This window comes from Pteropus vampyrus, unplaced genomic scaffold (genome assembly GCF_000151845.1).
Source record: "Pteropus vampyrus isolate Shadow unplaced genomic scaffold, Pvam_2.0 Scaffold303, whole genome shotgun sequence".
NCBI lineage: Eukaryota > Metazoa > Chordata > Mammalia > Chiroptera > Pteropodidae > Pteropus > Pteropus vampyrus.
In genome coordinates this window covers 2,010,168-2,022,220 of record NW_011889084.1, presented here as the reverse complement: position 1 = coordinate 2,022,220, position 12,053 = coordinate 2,010,168, and the positions used below count along the sequence as shown (strand labels likewise).

General features: G+C 41.0%; 1 protein-coding gene across 3 annotated transcripts in view; it reads left to right on the top strand.

The window, feature by feature from the left end:
* The first annotated feature begins 245 nt into the window (after positions 1 to 245).
* Positions 246 to 12,053, top strand: part of IFT140 (intraflagellar transport 140) — a 90,866-nt gene continuing 79,058 nt past the window's right edge. Inside the window, exons 1-3 of one of the 3 annotated variants that reach the window (XM_011376841.2) lie at positions 246 to 375; positions 2,951 to 3,128; positions 6,185 to 6,406. In XM_011376841.2, the coding sequence (XP_011375143.1) occupies positions 2,982 to 3,128; positions 6,185 to 6,406 (369 nt within the window). In that variant the 5' untranslated portion in view covers positions 246 to 375; positions 2,951 to 2,981. Of the gene's footprint in view, positions 376 to 511; positions 672 to 2,950; positions 3,129 to 6,184; positions 6,407 to 12,053 lie in introns of those variants that run through there. The other 2 variants (XM_011376840.2, XM_023521453.1) reach the window with 2 other exon arrangements.

Sequence of the window (12,053 nt, the reverse complement as noted above, 5' to 3'; positions counted from 1 at the left end):
GTAACTACGGGAGCGAGTCCCAAGAGGCTTTGCATCGCCATCACCCCTAGAAGAATTTCGCTAGCTTCACTTCTCTGCCCAGAACGGCATCAGGCCTCTTGGCCCCGTTTCCGAGCTACCATTGTTGATTCTTAACTGTGGCTGCGATGGGGAGAAACTGCGCTGCAGGACCTTGGAACTCGCCGCGGGAGGGAACCCGCAGGAAAATCTTGCGCTCCGCGCCGCAGGAGCGTTCCCGATTGTCTTCGACTTTTTCCGGCCCCTCGAGAAGCTTCGGGCGCCTTCGGCGTCCGCCTAGCTCACCTTCGGTTGTTTCCGTGTACTGCGAGCAGCCGTTGTCCCGGCAACGCGCGGCGGCGCAGCGACCCTGCGAAGGTGAGAGAGGTCTGGGGCTAGGGCCGCAGGAGGCCAGGTGTTAGGGGTAGGAGGCCGGGAACTCGGAGAAGAGCTACGATGTGGCAGAGCGGAGGAGGGGCTCGGGTAGTGACGGGCGGGGGAGGTGGCGGGGCGCTGGAGGAGGACGACGACCCGGCGGGGACGGGAAGGGGCTGGGATGCAGCGGGGCCCGGGAATAGGGCAACTACGAGGCGAGCCAGACCCCATCCCGTGCCCTCCCAGGTTATTTTCATCCGGAAATCAAGCTTCGGCAGGTCTCCCGCGGCCCTTCACGGGTAGGTCACGGCTAGGCGGTGCCGGGCGCGGCCCCGAGCGGTCAGCGCTAGATGACGGACACCTCAGACGCAGTCCAAGTCTGATTGAAGGCCGCATGGCGGTGCGAGCCCCAGAGGAGCTGACCGGGTTGGGAGGTGGGCGACGCTGGCAAAGCTTCTGGTAATCCGGAGTAGGGAGAGATGAAACCACCTTTCTGCGCGGTCGGTCTTGCGGCCCAATGGAGCCTCACCGTCCCAACCAGCAATGGCTTTCTTTCATGTCTACGAGATGCAGTTCTGACCCCGCACGTCCCCAGGCCTAGGAGCTGTGGCCTAGATGGTGAGGCTTTCGAGAGTGGCCACTGATGCTTGTCCTCCACGCCTCTCCACACAGCTCCTTTTGCCCCAAAGTTTTTCCGGTTCCCTCGCGCAGCATCTCCAATCAGTAATGCCACTTAAATTAGCCTGGGTACCACGAACCCTTTGGTTGAATGAGCTTAACACATTCTTTCTCAGAAGTTGATCAGTGGAGGCGGTGGAGACTTTGGACGTCTGTCGCTGAGAGGAGCAAGTTGATTAAAATAAATGGAGTTTTTTTCTTCCCTCTGCCCCACCCCTCCCCTTTGTTTAGTATTCAGGGTATTTATTCATAATAAAAAGGTAAACACTTGAAATGTGACTGTATGCTTGTACCTACATGCCTTCCAGCTTCTCACTGAACGGGATTTCCTTCCCTAGATCCAAACTGAGCCTTCAAGTCTTCCTCTGATACAACTGTTTTATTGTTAAAAGCAAACGGCATAGTCCATCCCCTACTCTCATAGAGTGATAGCACTTTGCAGGTGTTGAATAATTGCTGCACAATATTTTTGGTGTGGTTAAATATACATAATATAAAATTTGTCATTTTAACCATTTTTAAATATACAGTTCAGTGGCGTTAAATACATTCACATTGTGCAACCATCACCACCATCTCTAGAACGTTTTCCATATTCCCAAACCGAAACCCTGTGTACATTAAACACACCAGTCCACCACCCCAGCAGACCCTGGCAACCACCAATCTACTTTCTGTCTCTATGAATTTCTGTCTCTATGGCTATTCTAGGTACCTCATAAGTGGAATCATACATTATTTTATTATGTGTCTGGCTTATTTCTCTTAGTATAATGTCTTCTAGGTTCATGTGTGATGTAATGTGTTGGAATTTCCTTCCTTGGCTGAATAATAGTCCATTGTATAAATACCACATTTTGTTTATCCATTCATCATCGATAGACATTTGGATTGTTACCACCTTTTGGCTACTATGAATAATACCGCTATGAATATTGGTGCACAAATATCTGTTCAAGTCCCTACTTTCAGTTCTTTGGGTCTATACCCAGAACTAGAATTTCTGAACCATGTGGTAATTCTGTGTTAAAAATTTAAGGTACTACCATTTCCACAGCGGTTGCACTGTTTTATATATCCACCAGCAATACACAAGAGTTCCAGTTCCTCTACAGCCTCGCCAAAAATTATTTTCTATTTTTCTGGTAATAGCCATCCTAACGCTTATGAAGTTGAATAATTTTAAATGATAGCAAACCACCCCACATACATTCTCTTCTCATCAGTTAGCTTCCCCAAACTGACTCTAGGGTATGGAAAATTGGGCAGAAGTTGACTCATTTAATTCACTATCCTACCCCTCTTGCAAAGGGGCAGTATGCACATCTTTTCCAGGAAAGAGAAAGAGAAATGCAGGAAGGAAGGAAGAAAGAAAGAAGTTCCTGTAACTAATGAAGTTCAATTTCTCCATAGTGCTGTGGGTTTGTTTTCTTGATGCTCTAACAAAAGAATCTTTTTACCTTCTCCTACCTGAGAGTTGGACGTGAAGACAGCCTTGGTTTTCAAGCTTTATCAGAAATTGAGTACTAGGTTTTTCTGTACATTGCTCTTTTGTAAAACAATTTGCTTTTATTTGGTTTGAACTTTTGCTTAAAAGGGAGCTATAGAGTTATAAATTATCCTTATTATGATTTGAATACAAATGATCAAGGATTACACACATCCAGGCATCAGAGTTTTTCTTTGTTGTTTTGATGTCAGTAAGTTTTACTGTTTTCCATCATGCCCTGGATCATTGCAGGGCCAATCTCTTGCTTCTAATTTTTTTTTTTTCCTGTTAGAGGTCTCTTCCACATAAAATTGCCTGCATCGGTGTGAAGGTGCATTTATAAGTTGCTGAGTGTCTTATGAGTATAGGTTTGTTCAAAACCACAGGATTTGGTTGCTTTTTCCCCTGCAGGTTTCAACCCTGACTAGGTCTGAGTTTCATCATGGCCCTCTATTTTGACCACCGAATAGAAGCCCCAGATGCAGTTGGGTCTCCTTCGCACATCAGTTGGCACCCTGTTCATCCATTCCTGGCAGTCGCCTCTGTCAGTACAACCTCGGGAGGCAGTGTGGACATATACCTGGAACAAGTGAGTACCAAGAAGCAATGATTCTAACTTCAGTAGCTCTGGCTCTTGTCTTTCTTGTTTTCTTGTATGTGTATGTGTGTGTCTTGGGGAGGAGGGCGGTATGTGTGTAAGGTATGTGTGTGGGTGCAGGGTGTTTGTGAAGGGAGTGGGATGGAGTGTAGAAGGGGATGTGGGATATGAGGTGTGTGTGGGAGGGGATAGGGTGGGAGATGTGGGGTGTTGGGTTATATGGTAAGGAGTATTTAAGGGGGTGGGGTATGGTGTGCATGTGCGTGCGTGCGTGCGTGCGTGCGTGTGTGTGTGTGTGTGTGTGTGTGTATTCTTACTGAGGTCCTAACTCCCAGTATCATAAGGCCCTATTTTGTGGATATTCTTTGACCTCTGCAGTTTAGGTTTGGGGAGATATTTAGAAATACTTAAGACAGATTCCACAATGAATTCATGGTCACCAATAAGAAATGGCCCCTCAGCATTGTCTATCCATCCCAATCCAATATCCTGTTGGCTCACGTTGACTAAACTATTAGTTTCCTATAGCTGCTGTAACAAATGACTACATACTGAATGCCTGAAAACGGTTCTGGAGGCCACAGGTCTGAAATAAGGGGTTGGCAGGGCATTGCTCTCTGAAGGCTCCAGGGGAGGATCAGTTTTATGGTTTGTCTTTGCTTCTGGTGTTGCCAGCAATCCTTGGCTTGTACCTGCACCACTCATACCTCTCCTTCCATCATCACAGGGCCATCTCCTCTGCGTGTCTCGTTCCTCTTCTATTAAGAACACAGTCACATTGTATTAGGGCCCACCCTAATGACCTCATCTTAACTTGCTCATCTGCAAAGACCCTATTTTCAGATAAAGTCATAACATAGGTACTAGGGGGGAGGATTTCAACATATCTTTTTGCTAATTTGCTCAATTCAATCCACAGCAGAAACTTTCTAGAAGCTCCTCAAACTTCCAATACCCCACACACAAATTCTCAGTATACAATGCACCTTATACTTAACAAAGAAAATCAGATTTCCTTCCCACTTGCTCCTCAGCCCTCTGTAGTCCTACTCTTGCCTGGGAAACTTCACTCAAGCATGTAGAGTCATCAGCGGTGTCTGCATAACACGCCCTATGTGCTTTTGGGTCCTTATCTGATATCTCATCTCCACATTGCTCCACACTCTTGTAAAGTCCTCCAGGAAACATGCTGTGGAACTCACAGGGGCTGTCCTCCATCCTGCTTCCTTCATCCAGCCTTCCTCCCCTTCCAAACCAGGCCTGCCGATGGCATGCCTTGAGCTTGTCCAGGCCTCTTCTCCCTCTATTTCCTCCTCCTCCTGTGATGGACAACTTACAAACTTACATCTATCAGTGGATGACTTACAAACCTAAGTCTCCCGCCCACAAGTCCCCTCTGAGCTGCAGACTTAGAAATCCAGCTGCCCGCTGGACATCTGAGTGTTTTAAACAGACCTCAAACTCTATGAGTCCAAAGTGAACTGAACTTTGCCCCACCATCCTCTGCCCTATACTTCCCTTCAAAGGCTGAGTGTTCTCGGTCCCAATGCCCAGGATGGGGGCCTAGGAGTGACAGTGACAGTGACACCCCCTCCCCACCCTCTGGAAACTGGCCAGATTCTCCCAGTTTCCCACCGGAGCCTCTGGCCAACCAGCACAGCTTTCTCACTGCAGCAGCTGTGTCCTCGAGGGCCCCCGCCCATTCTCTACGTCGGGCAGAGCCATCTTTTGGAATCATAAATGGAATTGCTCCCTGCTCTCACCTTCTCCACCCCAGAATTGCTCTTCGGGTGAGGACAGAAATCCCTAACATGGCCCCCAGTGCTCTCTGAGGCTCAGCTCGTCTACCCCTCACATGGTGCTCCTCCTCCCACACTGCACACATGCCAGGCCTTCCTCGGCCTTCCAGCGCTGCCCGTGCTGTGCCCTCTGCACAAGAGAGTCTCCCTCAGCCTTTTTGCTTCCAGATAGAAGTGGCTCGGTGGTACTTCCTGAGGAAGTCCTTCCCTACCCCCACGTAAGGGCAAACCCTCCTGGTGTCTCGTCTGGCTCGTTGGAGCTCTCTTCTGTGACACACATCGGTCTTTGGCCTCTACATAGATGGAAGCTCAGCCAGAGCCCCCATCAGCTCTCGTGTTAGTCCAGCTTCAGCACCAAGCACAGTGTCGCCCAGCTCCTTTGGAGTAGATTCCTCCCTTTTAGGAGTCAGAGAACTCTTTAATATATATTATAAAATTTTCTTTAGAATAAATATTAAATTCCAAAATAATACCAATTTTAGACAAAAACGTTTTAAATATTACTACAAAACAAAGTGTTTCTTATGTTTCTAATTGGCACAAGGAAAACTTTAGGATTTCTAAGTAATGATTTATTCGATGATAATGAGGGTCACAGATGTAGGAGGTATAACTAGAGATTACTAGAAAGAGTCCAGTAGAAGTACTGAGAACAAACTGAGTTAATCTCTGAAAACCTACATGTTTATACCCTAAACCTCTTTCCTTAGAAAATTCTGGAAAACAAGAATATGCAAGTACATATTCCGTTAGCTATCAGAACAATGACATCATCACATGTCACATAGCCTCTGGAAAATTCCACTATACACCAGTGAGAGAATGAAAGTAAACAAGGCAAATAACTTCTCAGTGTCATTCTGAAAATAACTTTGGCCTTGAAGACCCAAAAAGGCCCTTGGGGTCACCTGACAACACTTTGAGAACTTTGGGGTGGACAAACTTTACCTAATGGCCTACCACTTGTTTTCATAAATAAAGTTTTATTGGAATCCATTAAAATGCTAGCTAGTTACCAAGCAGCTGTATGAGGTCATGCTCCTTGATAAGCTGGTCAGCGTGGTTAACCTTACGTTTTCATAGCTCAGCTAGGAGCAAATTCATGTTTCTATGAAAATTAAGTAGAACTTTTCCTTGATAAACAGCTCTTTATCTTTTAGCTAATGCTGATTCCATTGATTAGCCAAAAATTCTTAGAGTAGCTGCCCCTCTCTCTGTAATATGGGATTTACCTTTTGTCTGTCATAGGGAGAGCGCGTGCCTGATACACATGTTGAGAGATCGTTCCGGGTCACTTCCCTGTGCTGGCATCCGACACGGCTGATCCTGGCTGTTGGCTGGGAGACTGGAGAAGTGATCGTGTTTAATAAGCAGGACAAGGAGCAGCATGCAGTCCCCCCAACGCACACTGCCAACATCACTGTCCTCACCTGGAGCACCGGTGGGAACTGCCTTGTATCAGGGGACAGGGTAAGCAGACACATGATGACACTGATTTTACGTCTCTGCATTTCCCTGTCCATGCCCTTAGGGACACATTGGGAAAGGTGTTAAAGATGAAATTATTTGAAATGTGTGGTTCCCAAATTCGATTGATCTTGTCAGATGTCATGGCAGATTTTGTTTTATATCAGAAACAAAGTTTGAAAATTTTATTTTACCATCCCACTCTATGGCACAGGTGTGTCTGCAATTTTTAAAAGGCATTTTTCTAGATAACTACATTTATAAAGATGGGCCGAGTGCTTCAGGTACTGTCACTTTTATGGCACTCCTGAAATCACCAGCTTCCCTAAGCATACTTCTTCATTGCCTCCTTTGTCATAGATTAATGTATTGCTCATTTTGGTCCTAATTGTCTAGCTCAAGGCTTCTTTTTTTTTCTTTAATTAAAAAATGTTTTCACTTATAGTTGACATTCAATATTATATTACTTTCGGTTTTACGGCATAGTGGTTGGACATTTACATTAACTTAAGAATTGATCCCCCCGATAACTCTAGTACCCATCTGACACCATATATAGCTATATTACAGTATTATTGATTATATTCCCTATGCTGTGCTTAACATCCCTGTGACTGTTTTGTAACTGCCAATTTGTACTTCTTAATTCCTTCATCTTTTTCACCCAGCCCCCCAAACCCTCCCATCTAGCAACTATCAGTTTGTTCTCTGTTACTATGTTTCTTTCTGTTTTGCTTATTTATTTTGTTTTAAAGATTTCACATATAAGTGAAATTGTATTGTCTTTGTCTGACTTATTTCACTTAGCATGATACCCTCTAGGTCCATCTATGTTTTCACAAATGGTGAGATTTCATTCTTTTTTATGGTGAGTAATATTCCATTGTATTTATGTAGCGCATCTTCTTTATCTAATATTCTATCAGTGGACACACAGGTTGCTTCCATATCTTGGCTATTATAAATAATGCTGCAGTGAACATAGGAATGCATATATCTTTTCAAATTAGTGTTTTGGATTTCTTTGGATACCCAGAAGTGGGATTTCTGGATCATATGGTAGTTCTATTTTTAATTTTTTGAGGAATCTCCATACTGTATTCTATAGTGGCTGCAGCAATTTGCAGACCCACCAACAATATACCAGGGTTCCGTTTTTCCACATCCTTGCCAATACTTGTTTGTTGATCTGACAGGCGTGAGGTGATATCTCATTGTGGTTTTAATTTGCATTTCTCTGATGATTAGTGACGTTGAGCATTTTTTCTTATATTTGTTGGCCATCTATATGTCCTTTTTGGAGAAATATCTATTTAGGTCTTCTGCTCATTTTTTAATTGGATTTTTTTTTGGTGTTAAGTTGTATGAGTTTCTTATATATTTTGGATATTAAACCCTTATCGGATGTATCACTGGCAAATATCTTCTCCCATTTCAGTAGGTTGTCTTTTCATTTTGTTGATAGTTTCCTTTGCTGTGCAAAAATTTTTTAGTTCGATATAGTCTTTTTTTTCTCTTTTGTTTATATTGCCCAAGGAGATATATCAGAAAAAATAATACTAAGAGCAATGTCAAAGAGTTTACTGCCTATATTTTCCTCTAGGAGTTTTATGGTTTCGGCTCTTACTTTAGGTCTTTAATTCATTTTTTAGTTTATTCTTGTATATGGTATAAGAAAGTGGTCTTGTTTCATTTTTTTGCATGTATTTGTCCAGTTTTCCGAACACCACTTATTGAAGAGACTGTCTTTACCCCCTTGTATATTATTACCTCCTTTGTCATAGATCAATTGACTAATTGGTATGGGTTTTATTTTGGGGCTTTATTCTATACCATTGATCTCTGTCTGTTTTTATGCCAGTAACATGCTGTTTTAATGACTATTGCCTTATAGTATAGTTTGATATCAGATTGCATGACACCTCCAACTTTGTTCTTCTTTCTAAAGATTGCTTTGGCTGTTTGACATCTTTCATGGTTCTGTATAAATTTTAGAATTTATTTATTCTAGTTTTGTGAAAAATGCCGTTGGTACTTTGGTTGAGATTGCATTGAATCTGTAGATTGCTTTGGGGAGTTTGGACATTTTAACAATGTTAATTCTTCCTATCCATGAGCATTGTGTATCCTTCCATTTTTTTGTATCTTCAGTGTCTTATAGTTTTCTGAGTACAGGTCTTTTACCTCCTTGGTTAAATTGATTTCTAGGTATTTTTTTGGGTGCAATTATAAATGAGACTGTTTTCTTAATTTCTCTTTCTTATAGTTTGCTATTGGTATATTAAAATGCAACCAATTTCTGAATATTTATTTTATATCCTGCTACTTTACTGAATTCATTTTTCAGTTCTACTAGTTTTTTGGTGGACTCTTTAGTGTCGTCTGTATATAATATCATGTCATTTGCAAATAATGACAGTTTTACTTCTTGCTTTCCAATTTGGATGACTTTTTTTCTTTTTCTCATCTAATTGCTATGGCTAGAACTTCCAAAACTATGTTGAATAAAAGTGGTGAAAGTGGACATCCTTGTCTTGTTCTTGATCTTAAGGAAAACACTTTTAGCTTTTCACCATTGAGTATGATGCTAGTTGTGGGTTTGTTATATGTGGCCTTTATTATTTTGTCATATGTGGCCTTTATTATATGTGGCTCCTATTTCCACTTTGCTGAGAGTTTTTTATCATAAATGGATGCTGAATTTTGTCACACACTTTTTCTGCATCTGTTGATATGATCATATGATTTTTATCCTTCATTTTGTTTATGGGGTGTATCATGTTAATTTATATGCAGATATTGAACCAACCTTATATCCGAGAAATAAATCCCAGTTATAAATCCCAGCTGATCATGGTGTATGATCTTTTTAATGTATTGCTCAGTTTGGTATACTAATACTTTGTTGAAGATTTTTGCATCCTTATTCATCAGGGATATTGGCCTTTATTTACTTATTTTTTTTGTAATGTCTTCATCTGATTTGGGAATCAAGGTAATGCAGGCCTTGTAAAATGAGCTCGGAAGCCTTCCCTTCTCTTTTTAAAATAGTTTGATAGGTGTTAATTCTTCTTTAAATGTTTGGTAAAATTCTCCAGTGAAGCCATCTGGCTCAAGATTTCTTTTTGGGAGGAGTTTTTTTATTACTGATTTAGTTTTGTTAGTAGTTATGTCTGTTTAGATTTTCTGTTTCTTCTTGTTTCAGTTTTGGAATATTGTCTGTTTCTAGGAATTTATTCATTTCTTACAGCTTGTCGAATTTGTTGGCAATCATTTGTAGCATTTTCTTATAATCTTTTATATTTCTGTGGTGTCATTCGTCACTTCTCTTTAATTTCTAATTTTATTTATTTAGGTCCTCTCTCTTTGTTTTCTTGATGAGTCTGGTTAAAGGTTTATTAATTTGTTTATCTTTTCAAATAACCAGTTCTTGGTTTCATTGATCTTTGGATTTTCTTAGACTCTATTTTGTTTATTTCCACTCTGATCTTTATATTTCCTTTCTTCTACTTACTTTGAGCTTTGTTTGTTTATTTCTTTAGTTGTATGGTCAGATTTTTATTTGAGATTTTTCTTGTCTTTTGAGGTAGGTCTGTGTTGCTATGAATTTCCCTCTTAGAACTTATTTGGCTGTGTCCCCTTAATTTTGGGGTCATTGTGGTTTTTTTGTCTCAAGATACATTTTTATTTTTTCCTTGTTCTCATTTTTAACCCATTCATTGTGTAGTAGCATGTTATTTAGGTTCCATGTATTTGTGTGTTTTTTCAGTTTTCATCTTGTAATTGATTTCTAGTTTCATACCATTATGATGGGAGAAGATGCTTGTTATGATTTCAGTCTTCTTTAATTTATTGAGACTTTCTTTGTGGCCTAACATGTGATCTGTCATAGAAAATGTTCCACATGCTTTTCATCACTTTGACTATTTCATGCCAATCCTTTCTGGCCTTCTAAGTTTCTGTCGAGAAATCAGCTGACAGTCTTATGGGAGCTCCCTTGTAGATAACTGTTTTTCTCTTGCTGCTTTTAAGATTCTCTCTTCGTTCTTAACCTCTGGCATTTTAATTATGATGTGTCTTGGTGCGGGCCTCTTTGGGTTCATCTTGTTTAGGACTCTGCATTTCCTAGACTTGTATGTCTGTTTCCTTTGCCAAGTCAGGGAGTCGTCAGTCATTATTTCTTCAAATAAATTTTCAATCCCTTGATCTCTTCTCCTTCAATTACACCTAAGATATGCTATTGTTACGCTTGGTGTCCCAAAAGGCCCTTAAACTATCCTTATTTCTTTAAAATTATTATTTCTTTTTGCTGTTCCAATTGGATGTTTCTGCTTCCTCTCCTTCCAGATCGCTGATTTGATCCTCTGCTTAATGTAATCTGCTGTTGATTCCCTACAATATTTTCTTTATTTCTGATTGGTTCTTTTTTAGGTTTTCTGTCTCTTTTTGAGGTTTTCTGCCTCTGGCTGTGTTCATCTATTCTTCCTCTCAGTTCATTGAGCATCTTTATAACCGGTGTTTTGAACTCTATATCTGATAATCTATATCTGTAGATTTCTTGCCTCCATTTTGTTTAGTTCTTTTCTAGAGTTTTATGCTGTTCTTTCATTTGGGACATGTTTCTTTGTCTCCTCATTTTGGCTGCTTCCCCATGTTTATTTCTATGTATTAGGTAGATCTGCTATATCTCCCAGATTTGGCAGGGTGGCCTTATGTGTCCTGAGGGACCCAGTGGCACAGTCTTCCTGGTCACCTGTAGCTCAGAGCTTCTTAAACAGCTTGATTTGCTCCTCAGAGGATAATTCGTTAGTGTTTAAAGACACTTTTTGTTGTCACAATGTGTGTATGTGTTGGGGGGCGGTATCTACTGACATCTAGTGGGTGGAGACAGAGATATTGCTTAACATCCCACAATGTACAGGACAGATCCCACAACGGAGAATTATTCCACCCTAAATGTCAACAGTGCCCAGGTTGAGAAACCCTGGTCTAGACCTAATTTGATTCACAAATGTACAGGAGAAATTTTACAGTGTCTTCATTTATTTTACATGTTTCAGGTAATACATTTATATGTTTTAAAGTTCAAAAACTTTAAAAGCCTCTCTACCCATCTCCGTCAGTTCCCGCTCTCTACTCTCCAGCATCCATAGCTTCTTAAAGTCTCTCCAGAGTTTCTTCAGGTACGCACAGGCGCATACAAATGCATTCTTTCTCCAACTTCCAATTTTGCCAATTTTAAACCTTTAGAGGAGTTTAAAGACTAGTACAAGGAACACCCATATACCCTTCACCTAAATTCACTACATGTTAACATTGTGATATATTTGCTTTCTCTATTTATATATATATTTTTCCTGATTATTTGAGTTTGTCACAGATGTCGTACTTCACCCCTACATCCTTTGGCATTGATCCTTAAGAACAAGGACATTCTACATAACTACAATATTGCTATATATATTTAACTCAGAAAAGTTAACATTGAGGCCATACTAGTAGCCAGTGTGCAGTCCATATGATAGTTTCTCTAATTGTCTCAGTAATGTTCTTTATAGATGACTTTGTCCTAACCCAATATCCACTCAAGGATCATGCATTGTGTTTAGTTGTCATTTCCCTTTAGTCTCCTTAAATCAAGAATAGTTCT